The following is a 21,321-nucleotide window of genomic DNA, read 5'->3' on the forward strand; positions in this document are numbered from 1 at the left end:
AGCACTGAAGAGGCAGTAGTTCTCAGACTTATTCAGACCAATACATTCCTAAACCTACACAGATACAGCAAAATATACCCACAAACATATTGTGAAATCTGCCCCTGGTGCGGTTACACACGCCCTACACTCTTTCACATCTCGTAGGGGTGCGGGGGCAAACCTCAACACTTAAAGACGCCTAGCACCTCATTTGAGCAGTGGGAGGTACAGCTGACAGGATACCCATGACGGGACAGGAAGTTCTTGTCCAGCAAGTACGTCGAGCAGCCATGGCCAGTGGAGTCCTGGAATGAGGACGTCGCCCACTCGACCTCAAGAGCAACGATCTTGATGGTCCAAATAAATGCTTTCTCTCTCTCTGTCTCAGGATGCACCGAAAAGGGGAGAGGTAGAGGAGGGAAACAAACGGGATATCAATGTTCGTAACGTTTGCTTGTTCGGCGTATGGCCCAGCCTCGTGCACCGCCCGCATCCCTTAAAAATTAAATTATGGGGTTTTTACGTGGCAACGTCACTATCTGATTATGAGGCACGCCGAAGTGGGGAACTCCGGAAATGTTCATCACCTGCGGCTCTTTAACGTGCACTTCTATATAGACGGGTTTTCTCGCATTTCACCCCCATCGATATGCGGCCGCCGTGGCCGGGATTCGATCCCACGACCTCGTGCTTAGCAGCCCAGCACCATAGCCACTAAGCAACCATGGCGGGCACCATGCACATTCATTAAGTGCATTTGTAATGAAGAAGGTACAACGTACAAGCGCTGATATCCATTGTTATCAAGGGCATAGCTGGGTGGGGAGGGCCTATAGGGCTTCAGCCCCCCCCCCCCCCCCCTCGGAATGTTTTCGTGCTGTCCATGCACCGCCGACCAAAGCAACCCCCGGAGCCGGAAAGCATTCTGGATTTTGTCTAGAATGTCTTTTTCACGCTCGAAATAACATTTCACCGCGAACATTGCGAACTCAGGCTGCATTTCGCGGCAAGGCCCACGTACCGGGAGTCACCGCAAGTGATCCCCATCTGAGCACAAAGTTTCAAGGGCGTTTTGATCGCAAACGGGCTCGCCGCGGAATCTACGGAGCGCATGGATGTCAGTTTCAAAACTTTATGGATATAGATCTCATAAAATTTTGATGTGAAAGGTGCACTGACATTTCAAAAGTTGTGCTTGAGATTTTCAATTGCAGAACTTTGTGGGTTAGTGTTATAAACATTTGACGCCAAAGGTGCATTGACTTGTCTAAAGGCTTTCATCGGAACATACGACAGCGACTTCTTGAGCGCCAGTTTTAATGCGCAGGTCCGGCGCCTATTAGAAGCAGGTTATCCTAGTGTAGCAGTGGCCACTGTGGCTGAGCACCTAAAGAAGTCAGTTTCGAGGGGGACAGACGTGATTACAGAAAGCAGTCATAGCAAAAAAAGAGTAGTGGCTATTCCGTACATTCGTTCAGTGTCGCACAGGCTTAAAAATGTTGCAAGTAGATATGATGTTAATGTTGCCTTCACTGCTCTTAATAAGCTAGGTAAGATATGCGCTGCCGTACCGAGGAAGAAGGAGCAGGTAAAAGGAAAAAAAAGAACAGATATTTGTTCAGCGAAGCACAACAAGAGCAACAGTTTTACTGACTGTCGTATGGGTGTTGTTTATAAAATTCCCCTTAGCTGTGGCCATTTCTACGTAGGGCTAACGGCACGGTGTATCAATCAGAGGCTAATGGAATATAAAAGGTCGTTAACCGTTGGATCGCCTTCTAATATTTCCCTACATTGCCAAGGTTGTAACTGCAGGCCAGAGTTAGATGAATGCGCGATATTGTACAGGCATAAGAATGAAGATAAGCGTCTTATGGTAGAGGCATGACATATCTATGATTGTGGAAGTGAGTGCGTGAGGCAGCCTGCGATTACTTTACATAAGGAAGAGATTAAGTGCCCTAACTGTTATCTCTCACGTAGACCGGCACATGTACCCGACTGACATGTGGTGATACCATTGTTGAGCTTGCGCAGATGAGTTTTGTGTGTTCTTTCTTTTTTTGCCTCAGTGCTCCTTCAAGTTGATAGTCGACGTTCGTGTTGTCCACTTCTCTACTCTTGTGTCCTGTCTGCACGCCTCACCTATTTTTTGGACAAATGGACCTATGCTACGCATGCGCAAGGTTTCTCCACCGGGCCGACGTCTGCCCGGCGCTGAGGACGTGAATTGCAGAAGTGGCGGGAGGCCGTCCCCATCCGAGGATCAGACGTGCACCTCCGAGTGCGCCCTGTGTGGAGGGCCTCTCCTATACAGCGGACAAGCTGTGCAAGCAGCGATTCCAAGTACCGTATGGTTCGCATGAGAAGACGCAAACGTCAGCGCGCCAAATCACCTGCGCCGACTGGTGCCAACCAACTGCGAAGCCGCAGCAGATCCACGTCCAGAGCGCCACGCTCTTCGTTCAAGAGCGGGCACTCCCGCCCCAGGGAGCGCTCGCGATCCAGGAAACCACCTGCCGTTCAACTACAATCACTCTCTGCTGGAGAGAGTCGCTGAGCCAATTGGGTCAAGGACTTTCTTAAGGGAACGTCACCCAGCGTAATGAGGGAAGTATCACCAGTGCCAGAACATGGCGCGGCTAAGATCGCACAACTCGAGCGTGAAAATTTTTGCTAAACAGCGCATTTGCAGTCGGCTCCCCATCGGGAACGGTAGTCACGCCCATTGAGGTCCCCTCGGAGACGCCTGTAGCCGGGCGCCCCGCTAAGAAGAAAGCCCAGTTAAAGCCCTTACGATATAAGGGACTGAAAGAGCTTAAATCTGAGTTTAAGGAATTTAAGACCGACATGATAGAGTTTCAGACCGAAATGAAGAATACGCTCAAGTCTCTTGGCGAGGTGTTTTCTGCTCTGAGGGTGTGGGTCAGAGCACTCGAATCCGCGGTCGATATGGAGTCGTCGGGTTCCGTGGTTAGAGATCCGCCGCAGGGGAAAATCCATTGAAATCATCAATCATGGAGGGTCGACCTGGTAACATCGTAATTCGGCAATGGAACTGTTGTCGACCCAGCGTAATATAGTGGTCCTTCATCAATTCATTAGATCTCATCCTAACAAGCTGCATATTATTCTGCTCCAAGAAATGTTGACTGGCTCATTCACCCTATCGGGCTGTAGGCCTCATTGTCTTTTCGGATAGAGTAAAAGGGGCCTCTGCATCCTTGTTTCGAAGAAGTTAAGCACCATAGTTCACTATCTTTATTTGAACCACCATAAAATTGATCATTTGTCAATTGAGGACATACCAGGCGGGCAGCTTAGGAACAGCCTCTTCATCCTCAACATCTACAGTGCTCCAGGGACATGAGACAATGCTTCACGTCGTTCATATCCAAGGCAGTCGGAAAGGCGGGCGGTGCCCCACTCATAATTGTCGGGGACTTTAATGTCCCACATCAGGAGTAGGGATATCACCACACTGACGCGAAAGGTGGCAGGTGGCTTCGGACCACAACCTCACTCTAATCACTGATCCGTCCTTCCCTATCAGAATTGGCAATTCATGCTCAAGAGACACCATTCCGGACTTCACCTTTGCGGCCAACTCGGGGTCGGTAACCTAACACGAACTTAACGAAGGTCTCGGTAGTGATCACTACATTCTCGCCTCCTTGATGGAAGCACAGAGCAAGCCCCCAAGGGAATTCACATTCACGGATTGGGACCTTTTCCGCAAAATCAGGGAACAGGCTGCTGAAGACCGCCAGTCACTAGAATCTTTCAACGACTGGGTAGCCCAACTCAAAGAGGATGTGGCGGCGGCCACCAAATCCCTAGTTACAGATCTTAAGGTCGACAGGATAGACAGCCGTCTAGCGCACTTACTGGAAGCTAAAAATAGTCTTCTACTCAGTTGGAAAGGATAAATGCTCAACTGTGGGCTCCGCAAGAAGATTGCTGATCTGAATCACGAGATTGGGGAACACTATCAGACCCTCTCTAGACAACAGTGGGACGAGGTTTGTAGCCCAGTGGATGGCCAGATGCGCATGGGAGGCAAGTGGAACTTGCTTAAGGACCTGCTCAATGAATCAAACTCGAAAGCCAATTAGAGGTGGACAATCGACAAAATTCGCCATGAGGCCAAACAGAAAGACTCACACTAGGAATACTCGAAATACTCTCGCAAAAATATCTGCCGGTTTATCTCATACGACGCCGACTATCCTCCTAACGAAGGCTCACACGCGGACCCACTAGACGAACCTTTCATCACGGCTGAAGTGAGAGAGGTCCTCATGGGACTGAATAGGTGCTCGGCCCCGGGCCCGGACGGGATCTCCAATAGGCTCCTTCATAATGTGGACGATGCTTCCATACAAACTATCACGGACGATATTAGCAGGGTGTAGGATTAGGGCGCCGCCCCAGAATCATGGAAAATGGCGTCAGTCCTCGTTATCCCGAAACCGGGACGCCCCCTGGGTCTGTCTAACCTCAGGCCCATATCGCTTAGATCTTGTGTAGGCAAGGTGGCCGAACAAGTCACTAACATCCACATTTCTGAACACATATAGAACACGGTCTCTTTCCGTACAACATAATTGCCTTCCGGCCGGCAATTTCGACCCAGGACACCATGAAGTTGACCAAACATCAGATTATCGACGTTCAGACGAGAGATGTCCGGGCACTCCTGGGGCTTGACCTGGAGAAAGCTTTTGAAAATCCCTCGCACATGGATATTCTCATATCCATCTCTAGTTTTGGCTTGGAGCATAGATTCCATACATTCATCAGCTCCTTCCTCGAAAACAGACGGGCCAGGATTAAGGTAGGAGATCTCGAATCAGAACCCCTCGTACTTGGCTCCATAGGTACTCCACAAGGTCCCCAGTGTAGGGTAGCAAACTGGAGTCTCATATCTGGTTAACCTCCCTGCTTTCCTCTTCATTCTCTCTCTCTCTCTCTCTCTCTCGGTGGTCTCACCACTTTTATTCAACATTGCTCTCTCGAGGGGCTTTCGAAGAGGGTCTCGCAAGATGAGGGCATACATCATACCCTTTGCGGCGACGACATCACCATCTGGTGTACGGGCGGCAGCGAGGGTAGAGAAGAGGAGCAACACCAACAGGCTGTGTATTACACTGAGGCTTTCCTTAGTGGAACCGCACTCCGACTCTCTCTGAGCAAGTCGGAACTTTGGCTGTAGAGACCCATGAGAAGGGGTGTCAAACCTAAGGGTTGGGTCTCCCTCTCGGACGTCAATATAAAGCTTCGCACCAGCTCTGGCAATGTGATCCCAAGGGTAGAGGTAATCAGAGTTCTTGTCATGCTTAGAGAGGCTAATGGCACTAGTAGGCAGACCATCAACAAGATCACAGCTAAAACTGAAAGCATACTTCGGCTTATCACTAGTCTTCAACTCTCGAGGGAGGACAATTTACTAAGGTTGTTCCACGCTTTTTAATGAACCGCATTATCTACGTTGCTGCCATGCACTGCTGGCAGAGTTATGAAAAGACTAAGCTCAATCTCCTGATCCTCAAGAGGATCAAGAGAGGGCTAGGGGTCCCTTCACGTACTATCAAGGACTGACTTATGCAACAGGGTATTCACAACACGTTGGAAGAGATAATCAAGGAACCGCATGTGGCTCAGATGGCCAGGCTCTCCTCCTCGGCCGCGGGCAGAAGTATCTTGGCCGTCCTAGGGTGCAGTCCAGCTCTAGAAGAGGAACGCAAACCTAATCTCAATAAGGAGCAAGGGCTTACATTACGGTCTCTCCTTTTCCCCGCAACGTGCACCCATAGAATAATGCGGTGAGGTGGAGGGCCAGGGGTGAAGCCCTGCTCAAGGACGTTCGTGCAAACCCGGAGTCTGCATGCTTCGTGAACGCGGCGCAGTATGGTCGATCGGCCTACTTCTCGGTCATTACGATTGATCACACGTCTGTTCTCCACGCCGCTTTTATCAGGAACGCCACTCCTGCTAAGGCTGAGCAGGTAGCTATCGCCCTCGCTCTCCTTGACGATTCTAAGCAGCATATCTACACAGACTCACAAGCAGCGGTCAGGGCATTTGCATCCGGATCGGTATAAGCTGACGTAACTCGCATTTTAGGTCATAGGAACAATTCTCTTCACACAATCACCTGGTTTCCGGCTCACCTTGGATCACATCTAGCCTCCATGGCCAACCTGAACGAGATCGCCCACGTACGAGAGCGCGAACCGCGCTGGGCAGCCTGAGGGATGTTCAGACTCAAATCTAGTGATCTTCAGGGACGTCAATTTTAAAGAGATCATCAAACATGATCAGTTGGGAGGGAGGGTCTCCCCCTTACTCATGAGAAGCTCTCTAGAGCACAGGCACCTACCCTTCGCATGCTTCATACCAGGTCATACCCTAGTCTTTATTCCCACAGCCATTTCATCAAAGGCCTTGATCCAACATGCCCAGATTGTGGAACCGCTTGTATTAGATCACATGATCTGGCAGTGCCCCTCATTGCGGTCCTCAACGCTCGACCGAACAGGAATGCAGCTCCATGCTCAGGAGCTCAGACCTTCTCATCAACTCAGGCTGGTCCAGAGGGCCCAAGACGCGGCGGTGAGGCTTGGCCTACCCATCCCGACGTGGGTAGTAGAGTACCTCAGGACCTAATTAAAGTTCTCTGTCTGTCTGTCTGTCTGTCTGTCTGTCTGTCTGTCTGTCTGTCTGTCTGTCTGTCTGTCTGTCTGTTCGTTTGGTTTGCCACGCGGCATAACTTTGGGATGAAATCCAATGTAAGCACGAAGGGAAGTTTTGCACAGATAAAACAAGAGCGACCCACGGAACGTGTTGTCCATGGTCCCTCTTTCATAGTCTTCAGGTTGATGAGTTATTAACTTCGCGCCTCTATATACTCTTTTGCGGACTCTTTGTCCTGCGTCGCCGACACAGAGCGAAGCACTTCGGACATTGGACTTGGTCTCCACGTGGTTCACGCGAAGCACGAGTGGTGGCTAGTGTAAGGACCACCGCCACCCGCAGTCTTAGGACAAAAACTTCCGCCGCGCGAGAAAGATCGTGGCTAATGGCGCAGACACGCGGGGTAATGAGGGCACACGTGTTCCTAGGGAGTGTAGGCTCCGCACAGTAGGTGGTAGTGGTGGTGAAAACTTTATTGCACACAGGGGAGTTGCGGACACGCAGGTCCTTGGGCCCCCGCACGGCCCCACTGCACTCAAACGTTCATGTCCCGGAGGCTCATGACGCTGGCAGCCCGGCCTGTGGCGATGGCTTGCTTGGCCGGGTCCTCGGAGCGCAGTAGGGTCTCCCAAGCCTCCCAAGTAGTAAGGTGCTCCAGTAGAGTTTGCGGCTATTCTGGCGCCATCTGCCGCAGCGTTGCGGCAGTTCTGGGAAGGTGGCTCTGCAGTGACTCGGCCGGCTCGACGAGTATTACTCTACGCGCACTGCACTTCGTGTCGGCCACGGTTGGGGCCATTTTGCTTTATTAATTAGCCCCTTTACTTCTTTTCGGATAGGTCTTGCGACAGTGCAGTGGCATACGCTTCATGGACAAGCGTCGAAATTACGGAGGTGCGAAAAAGAACAAGCGGAACCGTCGATACTGCTGCGTAAGACTCACAGCCACGAAGGTTGCAGCCCGGGATAAATTGGTGCATGTTTCCAGGCAGGCCTTACGATCTAGAACGGCGAAAGAGATGGATCGCAGCTGTGAGGGTAGTTAAACCATTAAAGTGCAAGAAAAATCTACCAGTTACAATTTGTTGATTTTTTGTGCCAGGCGATCTTTTCAGACTGTAAAAACATTGTCGCTTTATTCAAAATAAGTGACGCTTTATTCATTGAAACGCAACGATAGTGTACCTCATAAAGTACGCTGGGCTTTTATGGGAGCAAAACCTGATGTAGGTCACGAAATGCATATGCTATATCTTGGAGCTTCCAAAAACAAAAAGGCTTGCAGCGAAGAGTCAAACAAAATTTTACGCAAGTCCACCTAACCTTCTGGTAGCAAACTTAGTATTCTAGTGGGAAATACTGGTTGTTATAGAGATGTCTTTACCTACCAAGTGTCTAACATGACGTCAACAAGTAACAAGGAAGGACTTTGCTGTTTCTTTCAGAGGCGCACTCAACGCAAATATATTATTAACGCAGATCAAGACGTGACAATTGGCGATAAATACAAGCATTCAAAACGAAGGCTTTCAGTATTTGGTTAGCAACGTCGAATTCCTGTAGCCTCAAGCTTCCCCTTGCCAGTCATCCTGAGGGATCGCGTATGTTTGCCAACCAACATAGGGCATGGTGGTCAGTCACCACTGTGAAAGTACGGCCGTAGAGATAAGGGCGAAACTTCGTGATCACCACAACCGCGAAACACTCTTTTTCTGTGGTAGAGTAGTTCGTCTCGGCATTGGGCAGCGAGCGGCTAGCATAAGCTATTACTCTTTCATTGCCGTCTTGACGTTGGGCAAGTAGTGCGCCAAGAGCGATGTTACTGGCGTCAGTATGTACCTCGGTGGCAGCGTCGTCGTCAAAATGTGCCAGGACGGGTGCTGACTGCATACGTTGTAGTAGTTCTGCGAAAGCCGCCTGTTGCTCATTCGTCCAGGCAAATGGCGTGTCATCCCTTGCAAGGCGAGTCAGGGGTTCCGCTATCTGCGAGAAATTGTCAATGAAATGGCGATACTAGCGCACAAAACTAGGAAATACCGCAGGGCCTTCTTGTTAGCCGGAGGCGGAAAAGCGGTTACCGCGGCAAGCTTGTCGCAATCGGGTCGGACTCGATCCTAGCGCTTACGACGTGTCCGAGAAGTTTGAGCTCTTCATAGCCAAAGTGGCACTTGTCTGGCTTAAGCGTGAGATCAGCCGATCGGATCGCTTATATAGCACATTCCGCAGGCGATGCCGAGGAAGCCTATTTTATGCTGGCGAGCGCTAATTGAGAAACAATGCACGGTAGTTTCGGCTGCTGGCGTCAGAGGCGCAGTTTCGCATGGTGCGATTTTTCTTGCGACTTTACATTTGCAAAACCGCCTTGCAAAAGCAAAGCGTATATGCAAGCAAGCAAATTCGCAAGCGAAATCAAGCCTTTTAAAAAGGCATAATGAACCTTGATCATTGCACATGATGAGAAACGAATATTCGCGTCATTAGATTCTGATCTCATGGTTATTAAATCTCATTTTTCAGCTGCAGATGGCTCCGAATGGGTCCCAAACGAATCAACCATGGATATGCTCTAATCATTTTGTCAATGAAGAAAGCACAATCGAATGTCATCCTCACAACACCCCGACGCCTTTTCCGGACGTTTACAAAGTGCGGCAAGCTGACGGTCACATTGGATTGCGATTTTGCTCAATATGCATTCATTATGTCACAATCCTCGCATCGACTTGTACTTGCGCCGATTACGTCGGCAAGTACGTCCCGGCTCTGTGCTCAGCAGTGAGCCATGAGAGATTGCTTACAACTTCTTCAAAACCGCAAAAGCTTTGGTTTGTTGCCGTGCCAGACGACGAAGCATATAGAGAACGTTAGAATACCGTGGTGTCACATACTCACTCTCAATCAAAATCACGCTTGACTGGATCAAATATCTCAATTTCGATCAAGCATGATCACTGCTACATGTGCACGGTCCAACAATTAGAATTGAGTTTAGCTCACTCGGCATGGCAGTGCTGACGACAGCCTGATCGTGAAGCTTGAACTCGATGCGCGGATCGCGATATACTGAATGCATATCGAGCAAAATCGCGATCCAATGTGTCCGTGCAGCTGTGCTCTGTCCGGATCAAGCTGCATGGCGACCTAAAGTAACAATGTGACATGGGCATAAAGTGATCGATAGGTCGCTACGAACAACGCGCTGGAGTCAAATGAGGCATGTGTCGCCAACAGCGAGGCGTCGATTAAAAATCGATCAACCTATTGGAAGCACAACGTTTTCAGGGTGCCAGTTTAGTGACTGCAATGTTAGTGTCACTGTAGGCTTTACTGACGTGCAGGATGACCTCGTACAATTGTTTTCCTGCTGCGAACGGCACTTCGCGTAAACGTCCAGGCCGCCCACTTTTTTCGTGGAGAGAACATATGGTCATGGCCCAAATGAAACACCAAGCCTCCAGATGGACAACACGCAGGCTGCGCATCCGCTTCCGGACCGCTGCGCCACCGAGCCAGTCCCGCTGGCACTGCACGGCAACAGCCCGCACTATCAACATACTTCTTCGACCATTCCGAGCGCCAGTCCAGGGTTCAACTCGACGTTGGTGGCGCATCGATCGCTTCGTGCTATAAGAAGGGGCGACACGTTTCCGCAGGCCATAGGGCACGGCAGCTGGCCGCAGGGGCACATGGATAACCCTTTTGTATTCATCGTGCAGGTAAGAAAGCACTTTAAAGATATGCACTCGAACGAGCTCTGTTTAGTTGTGCTGCCGTGCCCTGGGCTGCTGTGTGAACTAATCTTTGACATAGTGGATCTCGTCAAATTATTGCTACTAGCTGGAGATATTGAAACAAACGCGGGTCCTGATACACCCGATATTTCGCGGCAACTACAACAAATCATGAAGGATTTAAAAGAAATTAAGGAACAGCGTTTAACCGCAATAGAGAAGAAACTAGAGCAAATTACAACCCTAGACAAAAAGATTTCGTCTTGCGCGGAGAAGGTAACTAAACTAGAGAAAGTCGTTTCAACGCTGGAACTAAGACTAGATGACCTTGAAAACCGCTCCAGACGATCCAATCTAATTGTGTATGGTGTGCCAGAAGAGGAAAAGGAAAATGAAGACACATTACAACTTACAGTAAATGAAAAAATTGTCAAAAATGTCCTGAAACTCGAAGCTGTAAGTATCGAACGTATTCATAGATTAGGCAGGCCGGATACCACTAAAACAAGACCAATAATTTTTAAGCTTCTCGACTTTAGAGACAAAACTAAAATCTTGAGAAACTGTTTCAAGCTAAAGGGGTCAAGTTTTTCTATTTCCGAAGATTTTTCGCCTCGCGTAAGAGACTTAAGAAGGAAGTTATGGAATTCTGCCAAACCAAGGAAAGAATCGGGAGATAAAATTAATCTAATTTATGACAAACTACGAATCAATGGCGAAATGTTCTACTGGGACGAAGAAAATAATAATATAGCTCCTTTGAAAGCAGGTTCCGTTAATCCTGATCCAAAAAACCAACAACACGGCCCTCGAAGCCTACGCTCACGCCGAACTTGATATCCGTCTTATCCTTCTTGAACATAAATGCCCGTATACGGGCATTTTTTTTTTAATATGCTATAGCATATTTAAAAAAAACGGATTCCCTTGAAGCCTTGATTCTTGCATATGAACCTGACTTTCTAACACTAACAGAAACCTGGCTAACAGCTGATATTAAAGGTGTTGAGATAGCCCCTGCCAACTACGCTATCATCCGGAAAGACAGGACAACACGAGGCGGTGGCGTGGCCATTCTAGTAAAGAAAGAAATCCCGTTTTTAATGTTACCGGATGTTGAGGGCGTTGAGGCCATCTTTTGTAAACTGCGCTTCCCATCTTATACTGTTGTCATAGGCTGCGTCTATCGCAGTGCTTCTTCCGGCCTCGACAATGTGCGCCGATTGCATGAATATACCGAGCAATATGCATCAGGGTCCAGAATAATAATCGCAGGTTATTTTAACGTTCCTGAAGTGAATTGGCAAACAATGCAGCATCATTCACCCTGTGCGGATGTGTTACTTGACTTTATATTATCGTTCAACCTTACACAAATTGTAACGGAACCTACACGTGTACAGGGATCCAGCTGTTCCATACTAGATCTAATATTCCTCAGCAATCACTTCATAAATGACGAAACAAGATTAAGCTTACTAGATGGTATTTCGGATCACAAAATTACCCATTGCACTGTACCCCTTCACGACAGCGTTACCCCTCAGCAAATCATTGCTTACCCAGACTATAGCAAAGCTAACGACACTAGTATACTTGATTACCTGATTAATGAATACGGCACGTTTTTACAACTTTCCCATAACAGCACTACAGGCATCGATACATTGTGGCTCGCATTTTCCGCCATTATATCTCATTGTATAACCAATTACATACCAACTAGAAAAAAGAAACTTACTAGACGTAATCCATGGATAACGCGTGACGTTATACACGCGAAACGAAAAGTAAACCGAATGCGAAAATTGCTGAAAACTAACCCATTAAAATTTACGCATGAAAATCTCAGCGCAGCTATCCAACTTATGAAATCAAAAATTAAGACAGCCAAACAGTTATACTTTACTAATACACTCACAAACTTTTTGAAAACTGCTCCCACAAAGTTCTGGAGCTACATTAACCAAAAGAATAGTAACGACAACGAAGCCTCAAATGAAGATAACAGGAACTCTGCTAACCTGCTTAATGACTACTTCTGCTCCGTTTTCACTGAGGACAACGGCACACTACCACAAGCAGGCTTCTCTAGAAATAAGCCACTAGAGCCACTCACATTAGCCGAAGCAGGCATACTTAACCTACTGCTTAACTTAGACCCAAAGAAATCACCAGGACCTGATAATATTCCAAATGCATTCCTTCGCAGATACGCTGAGTGGATGGCCAAGTACTTATTAATAATTTTTAACAAATCAATCTCCTCAGGTACCCTCCCTAAGGATTGGAAAACAGCTAAAGTGAAACCAATTCATAAATCGGGAAGTAAAACAGAACCCGCTAACTACAGACCAATCTCACTAACATGCACTGTTTGTAAACTACTAGAGCACATTATCTTAAAGCACATAACCAAACACCTTGAACAGGAAGAAATACTAACGGATTGTCAGCATGGTTTTCGTACCGGAGTTTCCACAGTCACACAACTAATTGAGCTTGTCCACGATGTATCGTTAAGTATTGACCAACAGAAACAAATCGATCTAATCTTTCTAGATTTTTCAAAAGCTTTCGATCGCGTAACACATAAGAAATAAATTTATAAACTCGAACTTACCTTGGGAAAGGGCCCTATTCTGAACTGGATCAAAGACTACCTTACTAACCGCACTCAATTTGTAGAAGTTAACCAGCAATATTCCATGAAATCTAGCGTAAAATCCGGAGTTCCACAAGGAAGTGTTCTGGCTCCAGTTTTATTTCTCATTTACATTAATGATCTGAGTGTCATCGAAATTGCAATCACAGGACGGTCAAGCGTGCGTTGCATGATCAGCTCCGGGTTGCAGGTACGGTATTCGACGATATTAAGTTAATAACGTTGGTGAAGTGGTAGGAAACACGTCATTTGCATACTTGTATACCAGTATTACGGGGTGCAGCGCACCAAACTGGACAAATCGCACGGAAAGTGGCAAAGCTTTTTACACGGTGCCGTGCGGACGGACGAGGCCGGCCGGCTCCGAAAGGGACCAGGAGATGCGAGGTGCGTTCGCCTTGTTAACAGAGCCGAGTTCGGTTTGTTCACACTAAAGAAGCATTTATCTCGAGTAACACTCCTGCACACGCTGAAATGCGTACGTTTGGCATGAAAGGTTGTTCACTTCTGCAATTTTTGGAGTATATGCGCAGCGCGACACATACGCGCGACAAAGAATGGACGGCACTCTGTGTCGCGCTGCACATATACGCCAACAGTGTTAACTTACGAACTCGCCCGATTCGCTGTGTAGTTTGTACGATTGTTCTGACAGCGGCTCTATAACAGTGTGTTCAAAACCGAGTAAATACTGGCAGATACAATTTACCCGCTGCATGCTGGCTTTACTCTATCATTATCATTATTGTATTTTTTGTCTGCGTTCTGATTTTTCATGTAAGGTCAATTAATGTACTTGTGTTCATTGTTTCGTAGTATGCGAAAACATCATGCGCTCCCGCTGATCAGACAGCTGTGATATAGCTTCAGCATGTACCGCCCGCAATATGTTGCTTGTGCTATCAGTCTTTAGTCGACGTGAGGAATGTGAAATTATTTTTGTACGTTTAATAAGCGCTGCGTTATAGTAAATTGACCGTAGTAGCATAAAGAGATAAAGAAAAATGTGTTGTCATGTTACAGTCTGCAATGTGTGAATAATTACTTTGCAAGTTTGCCATCTTATGGGATTACTGCAATAAAAAAAACTGTTACTCTCAATAACTTGTTGCCTTTACAGTGGCTTTGAATTCTTCCCTCCAAGGCTCCATGAACCAGCCCTCATCCCCTGCTGCCACCAGCCATTGCTCATCCATTCCCTTGTATGAAATAAACTTGATCTTTAAGCTTGTGCATCTTGAATGTTTTTCCACTTGCAGATTTGCTGCTATGAAGCAGCTGTTAAGTTTGCGGTATGAATCATAAAAATAAACTTTGCATAAAACGTGCGCATGTGGACATTTGAAATGCGTTTAAATCTACGTGTCTCTACCGCATATATCGAACACGTGCAGCAGCTGTGAATGACGGTTGGTGATGAATGACGGTCATGGTTAACGGTCACTCACATAACTGCAGGCATGATAGTTCTCTTGGCCACGCTCATTATTCTTATGGTTTCGGCAGCCAAATGTGCTCACATAATTGTCCACCGCACGTGTGTGAAGTTTTCTTTAAACACCCCTTAAAACATTTCTTGCCTTCCGGCCTCCGCGAGAAAACTTCATATGCATGCTGAAAAACATTGCACCACTTTTTGTTGCAAGCTAATGCGCGTTTGCATGCAAATTTTTGAGCTGTTGGAGCCACGGGCGTAGTCAGGATTTTATTTCGAGAGATCGATGGTGGTCCTACTCCTATATGTAAGTTCGTGTGTGCGTTTGTATACGTGCGCATATATATGTACATACAAAATAAATATTTCAGGGGGTTGGCAACCCTCCGGCTGCGCCAATCGCTCGAGCGTAGCCTGCATTAAAAAAAATGGCTGTGGCTTAGCTAAGGTTAAGCCCAGGATGCGAAGCATACTATAGCCTTTATTTTAGTTGTTGAACCACTGTTTAGCCTGGTGAACTGCTGTTGCTTGGCTATATTTGGTTCGGCTAGACGAAGAAACAACTCATGCGTTACTCTGCTTCGCCTTCAAGAGTGGAACGCGACAGCGTTCCCGTCGACCCGCCAAGGGGTGTAAGACAATGGGCTACGGCGCAGCGACTACGCGCCCCGCATTGGACGCGGTGAGCGTCGAGCAACGCAGCGTTCGGCGCGGCAACGAAATGTGCGCCTGAGCAAGCGACGCACGCCTGAGCCTTAGAAACAGCTCGTTTCTAAGGCAACACCGCATTCACTAGAGGCGCTTTTGTACCGCTTTGAAGCATCGTACTCGTGGCTCAGTGGTAGCGTCTCCGTCTCACACTCCGGAGACCCTGGTTCGATTCCCACCCAGCCCATCTTGCAAGAGTTGAGCCAAAGCCACCGAGAAACAAGCGCAGCTGCTTATATACCACCGCGAGCGACGGCGCGAGTTGGAGCCCCGTTTCTCCTCTGTCATGACGTCGCGGTGTCACGTGGTATGGCATGGGGTCAAGGGTCATTGAAGGCGACACCACCGCGCCTGAGGAGCTGGGTTGAGCTCTCGTAATATGCTTCGCATAAAAGTGTCATCCTGCTCACCGCTTGCGAAGAATTGCCGCATGTTGCTCACGACCAGCAGAGAAGAAAACAAATGGAAGACCGCGCTGCATTTGCCTCCTGCACGCTCGAGAAGTTGCTTCACTGCAGAGCTGGAACACAACGGCGGACCTATACGCAATTCTGCTCCCATCGGGAGGTTGGTCAGTGGCGCCGCCTGTTGACTGGATGAAGCCTATAGATTTTCGAGCTAAAGAAGGTGAGAAATGGCGCCCGGTCACTTTTCATTAACCGAATATCACCCTCATTTTGAAGGAAAGCTTTTTGCGTGCTTTGCCTGTGAATAAAAATTAAAAAGATACATGTGAATAAAAAGTAGCTGGAATTAAGTTGCTTCAGCACCCCAACTACCACACGTAAGATTTTCATTGCAAAATTTTGCTTACACACAGCTGTCTACAGAACGCGCGTATCGCCAGCCTGAATTGAATACCGCGCTAAAATGTACCCATGCAAAGCACGCCGTTCTTCCACAGTTCTTTTTATATATAAGTAGGTTGCTAGTAATTGGGTTGTCCACGTAACCGACATCAGCCGCGGACTCTAAAGAAAAGCTGCGCGCTGAAAAATTTACTCCCGCAATTCAAGTTCAGGATTCCATCCCCGAAGAACTGAATGTAAGGTGCTGGTGGCGGCCATACCGTTCTCGTTGTCGGCCAAGCCGCGCCATTGAGTGCCCTTCTATAATTTACTTGGTAACTTATAGCGTGGGGCGAATATTTTTTTCTTTTCGATTCTTTCCCAAAGCTGTGCTGTCTTTGTAATATAGCCGTTGTACACAAGCCGCCTGCCGCTTGCATTAACCACGTTGCCACCTGCAGTGGGGACACCTATGCACTCTACGCACCGAACGAGCTTCCCAGGAAAACGACTGTTCGTCTTCAACGCGCGCTTCCGAACGCGTCAACAGAAAACGAAAAAAAGCGAGCAACGGAACTCTACCGCAACGCCGCAACCGTCGCGTCTTTCATCCCCTTTCCGGTCGATCCGTTTCTCCCAACGGGACCGACACGCACAGATCACCGGACCAGTTGTCCGCTGCCATCCGTGGCCGCACGACGACCACCCCATCGGAAGCGGCGTGACGCGGCGGGCGAGGAGGGTACGACGGGCAACACGGCGGCGACCGCGGGGCAGGCAAAAGACTCGCGCCAGATGCCCCCGCCGCGCGCTTGCAGGGGCGAGTGCACGAAGCCTGCCTTCCTCCAAAAAGCCTGCGCCGCCGCCGCCACCGGAGCCGCCGTGCACAAACAGCTCTCGTCACGCCTTTTTCTCCTACCTCCCTCCTCACCCATTGGCGGTGCAGCGGTACGGTGTCCGGAACGGCGCGCAGGGGTACCAGCTTCGCGGCGAGTTTTTCCCTCTCTCTCCGTTGGCGTCGTACCGCTGGAGCGACGTGTGGCGGGGAGGGAGGACCGCAGCGATTGCGCGGCGGTGGCGCCGTTGCCGTGTTCACTTCTGGTGCCTCGACTGCGTTTGACGCCGCCGGCGAGGAGGGGGAACGCGCCGTCCGTCCGCTCTCGCTGATCCGCGCTGCGCAGCCGGCGGCTGCCGTGCGGCAGGCAACCGCCGCCTCCATTGTCCGAGATGAATCGACGCCACCGCCCGCGGCCAATGACGTTGGGCGGGAAGGCGGCGCAAAGCCGCGGCGCGCCTCCCCCCGAGGCTCCCTGGAGCAAGAGGCGGGCGCTGGCCGGCACACCGACTCGTCCACGAGTGTCTGCCGCAGGGGGCAGTCGTCGGTTGGCCGCTTGAGAGTGGCGACGGAGCGGCGTTTCGACTTGTGATTGCGCGCGCGCGCTTTGTAGTTTTGTACCGAGAACTCATTGCCTCCTGAGCTACTGCGTCACCCATCATTCGTCGGTGCTCGAACGTTCGGCTCGGAAGCCCGACGTGTTTTTATCGTCCCGGAGTCGTCGCCGGTGGTTTCCGTCGTCTACTATCGCGCACGGTCGAGGAACGCAGTCACGGAGGGTTTACGCCGCAGTCTGCTGTTCGCCGCATCGCAGCCGGAGATGGCCGCCGGGGGAGCCAAGCCGCCGGGAACGTCCAGTGAGTACCATCACGCTAACTGCTCATTGGTGCATGTGCGTCCGCTCTGCCTTTGTGAATAGCCGGATTCGTTTGTTGTCAAAACGGCGAGGAGGTGGGAAGAGCTGACACTGCTCAGGAATTTACTGTCCCAATCCTTAAGCTTTACCCATAAGCGAAAGCGTCTGCTAGAATTTGTGTTTGTCGATTTATCTATTACAAAACTGGCATCTGCCACTTCGTTGTGTGAGCGCCGACATTGTAAGCACGCATTGTTAATTGATTGGTTAGTTGTAACTTTGCCATCATGCGTGGTTGGGTGCACGCCCAAGACAACGTTTCATAACCATGTCCGCATCTTACATCTGTCATACTATGCAACATATGACTTAGGAAATTGTTCAGATATCAATGACTTTAGGCGGCGCACTTATGTGGAACAGGTCACACTTTGACTGGTGCTATTCGTATAAAAATTGATGCTCGTGGAAGTCAGTCGTATGGCGTAACATCCTATACACGCTGTCTCTGAGGTTGCAATAAATGGTTCAGTGACTGCTGTATGTTTTCGTCAACCCCGCTAAGGTTTAGTTCTGCAAGAAGCAACGTGTTTTGGTTGCACGCTAAAGCATAACTCAGCAGTCTGTTGTAATTATTGCGTTATCACGTATTTTACTGATTACCAAAATGGGAGATACCCTGGAATTATTTTTTGGTAGGGGCACTTGGGGACAGCAGCGGCCATCTTGAAATATTCACATCTTTTTTATTTATTTATTTATTTGCCTGTATCAAGCCGATCACAGGGCCGGTATCTTGTAGCGATGCTTTTTCCGATTCTATGCTTTTTCAGGCTTTTCGCGCTTGGCCACTGGTCAGAGCGACGGTCTACCCACATTATCAAAGGGATCAGGCGGCCGTGTGTGGTGGATGATAAGAAGAGCATAGAATAAGGCATCGCTACAAAATAGCGGCCCTGGCATATGACATAGTATAAAAATGTTACGTGTTCTTGCAATACATAAATTACGTGTATGTATAAGTTGTACTAAGCAGCATTATGCCACAGCGATTATTTCTCGGTGTATCAGAACTATAATCCTCGCCTTGTTTCCATGCCCACCAATACTCATACACTGAAAAATTGGAGCCATGGATTTCGCTTGCGTTATATATCCTTCTGTCATGGGCTAGCTTAAATTTTGCGCTATCGAATAATAATAATAATGATAATAATAATAGTAATAAAAATAAATGTTTCTTTTAATTATAAGGTGGTTATGCGGGTGCTAAGCCGAATATAAGGTGCAATCACGTTTCTTGTTCGCTGTCTATGCCCAAACAGCCAAGCGCCATCAATCCGATTATGTACTGTTCACTTTAAGTGACCTCATGGTATCAGAATTAGAACTTTGACTCATGGAGGAGTTAACATGTTCACGGTAACTGGATTGCTGCATGTCTGCTATAAAATGTACTGTGCCTGCTGATCCACTGCAAAATTTTATGCGAAGCATATTACGAGGGCTCAACCCAGCTCCTCAGGCGCGGCGGTGACCATGAAATCACGTGACACCGTGACGTCACGACAGAGGAGAAGTGGCTTTGGCTCAACTCTTGCAAGACGGGCTGGGTGGGAATCGAACCAGGGTCTCCGGAGTGTGGGACGGAGACGCTACCACTGAGCCACGAGTACAACGCTTCAAAGCGGTACAAAAGCGCCTCTAGTGAATGCGGTGTTGCCTTAGAAACGCGCTGTTTCTAAGGCGTGCGTCTCTTGCTCAGGCGCACATTTCGTTGCCGCGCCGAACGCTGCTTTGCTCGACGCTCACCGCGTCCAATGCGGGGCGCGTAGTCGCTGCCCTGTAGCCCATTGTCTTACACCCCTTGGCGGGTCGACGGGAACGCTGTCGCGTTCCACTCTTGAAGGCGAAGAAGTAATGCATGAGTTGTTTCTTCGTCTAGCCGAACCAAATATAGCCAAGCAACAGCAGTTCACCAGGCTAAACAGTGGTTCAACAACTAAAATAAAGGCTAGTATGCTTCGCATCCTGGGCTTAACCTTACCTAAGCCACAGCCATTTTTTTAAATTGGATTTTTTATTCAAATACATACATACATACATACATACATACATACATACATACATACATACATACATACATACATACATACATACATACATACCGAGAGGTTAGCGCTGATTAGGATTGTAATTATCTCGACTATACAATGTGGCCTATAATATTGAAGTGGTAGGTTTTACGAATTGTCAAACAAACTTGTAACAGAAAAAGAAAAGGAACTGCCCCCTTAAAAAAAAGAAAGTCCGTCATAATTTTGATCATACCAAAAGCAGTCTTTAATTGCTATTTATTTGTTTTTTGCTTTTTTTCATCATCTTCGTCATTGTTGCTGTGCCCTTTTGCTTGCAGCACTATCGGCATTCAAATAGTTCTTGCCATAGTGTGTGTAGATTATTGGCGTGGGCATGCGCAGCGCCTTCTATCGCGTTCTCCGTCGACGGATGTACCGCATTAGCGTTACGGCTCTGATAACAGTGCCAACTTAGCGTCAAGGCAGACAAGCTAACATTTCATCGATGGCGCCTGCCTAATGCGCCATTTCGGTCACTGCTTTCTTGCGTAAGAGTCGAGTGGTTAAAGTTATACTTGCTTGAATACTAATGAGTTAGCAGCCGCGGAAACCTACGACAGCGTACGTCATTTCATTCCTTTGTGCGAAGTTCCACACAGTCCTTCTATGTATGTATGCCCTGTTTGCCCCGTTGGACAAACGGAAATGGGTCCGCTGGAGTGAGGCGCAGTGAACAATGCATAATGCCTGATGGAGCTTCAATATTTCACTGAATAAGATAAAGGATGTGAGAGTATATAGAGATCAGAGATGAGTCCTGCGAAAACAGCCGTTGCCGCTTGGATGTCGTGTTTACTTAGGTTACTGGGGATCCCGTCAGGTTAGACGGATATATCGGCAACATATATACATATTTATAGGGCTAATATCAAAATTTTATTTTCAAATATCATTAGAGTACGAACATTGAATGTCGAATATATAGTCAAACGCCGGCTCATATATTTAGAGCAGAAATATTTTTTTAGCATAATTAGGTACCATGCCTACACTTACTAGTGCAACTAAAACGGACAGCTGGGACAAAGGATCTGCTTTAAACACAAGATCCTAGTTGTCCTTAAAATAATAATTAACTGCACGGATAGCTTCTCAACAACTTTAAAGCGTGGCTGCAAACAAGCTTTCCAAAAACGCTAAATACATGTTTGCAAAAAAAAGAAAGAAAATCAACTGCTGTGAGAAAAAACAAGAGCTGCTAAATGACTTGCATGCCGCAAGCACATAAAACCGTCTGTATAGCAAAGAATATAAACATCGCAGGCTGTAGCGTAAAAGAAAAAACTGCAACGTGACCAGAAACGACCCTTGACAAGAAAACAAGCAAAGTTAACAATAAGTCACGTATACATAGGCTTCCGCGGCAAAACCGAAACGAATACTTGCATTGCCCACTTTATTTAATCACGGCGTCGAAAACTGTTCTCACTCTCTGACTTATGATGATTTGCGTTACACTGTTTAAGAGACGAGACTTTAAAGCATTCCCT

At 48.1% G+C, this 21,321-nt stretch overlaps 1 protein-coding gene and 1 long non-coding RNA gene across 3 annotated transcripts in view; one reads left to right on the forward strand and one right to left on the reverse strand.

Moving 5' to 3' along the window:
* Positions 1-7,145: 7,145 nt before the first annotated feature.
* Positions 7,146-17,014, reverse strand: LOC139059884 (uncharacterized). Its single transcript, XR_011514478.1, has 3 exons — positions 16,922-17,014; positions 8,515-8,658; positions 7,146-7,677 (listed from the first exon to the last, which is right to left on the reverse strand). It is a non-coding gene; the product is annotated as an uncharacterized lncRNA (long non-coding RNA).
* Positions 17,015-17,194: 180 nt separating this feature from the next.
* tll (nuclear receptor subfamily 2 group E member tailless) overlaps positions 17,195-21,321 on the forward strand; it is a 56,203-nt gene continuing 52,076 nt past the window's right edge. For both annotated transcript variants that reach the window (XM_070538411.1, XM_070538412.1), the window contains exon 1: positions 17,195-17,694. In XM_070538411.1, coding sequence (XP_070394512.1) covers positions 17,658-17,694 — 37 coding nt within the window. In that variant the 5' untranslated portion in view covers positions 17,195-17,657. The remainder of the gene's footprint in view (positions 17,695-21,321) is intronic.

The sequence above is a fragment of the Dermacentor albipictus genome, chromosome 5 (genome assembly GCF_038994185.2).
Source record: "Dermacentor albipictus isolate Rhodes 1998 colony chromosome 5, USDA_Dalb.pri_finalv2, whole genome shotgun sequence".
Taxonomy (NCBI): Eukaryota; Metazoa; Arthropoda; class Arachnida; order Ixodida; family Ixodidae; genus Dermacentor; species Dermacentor albipictus.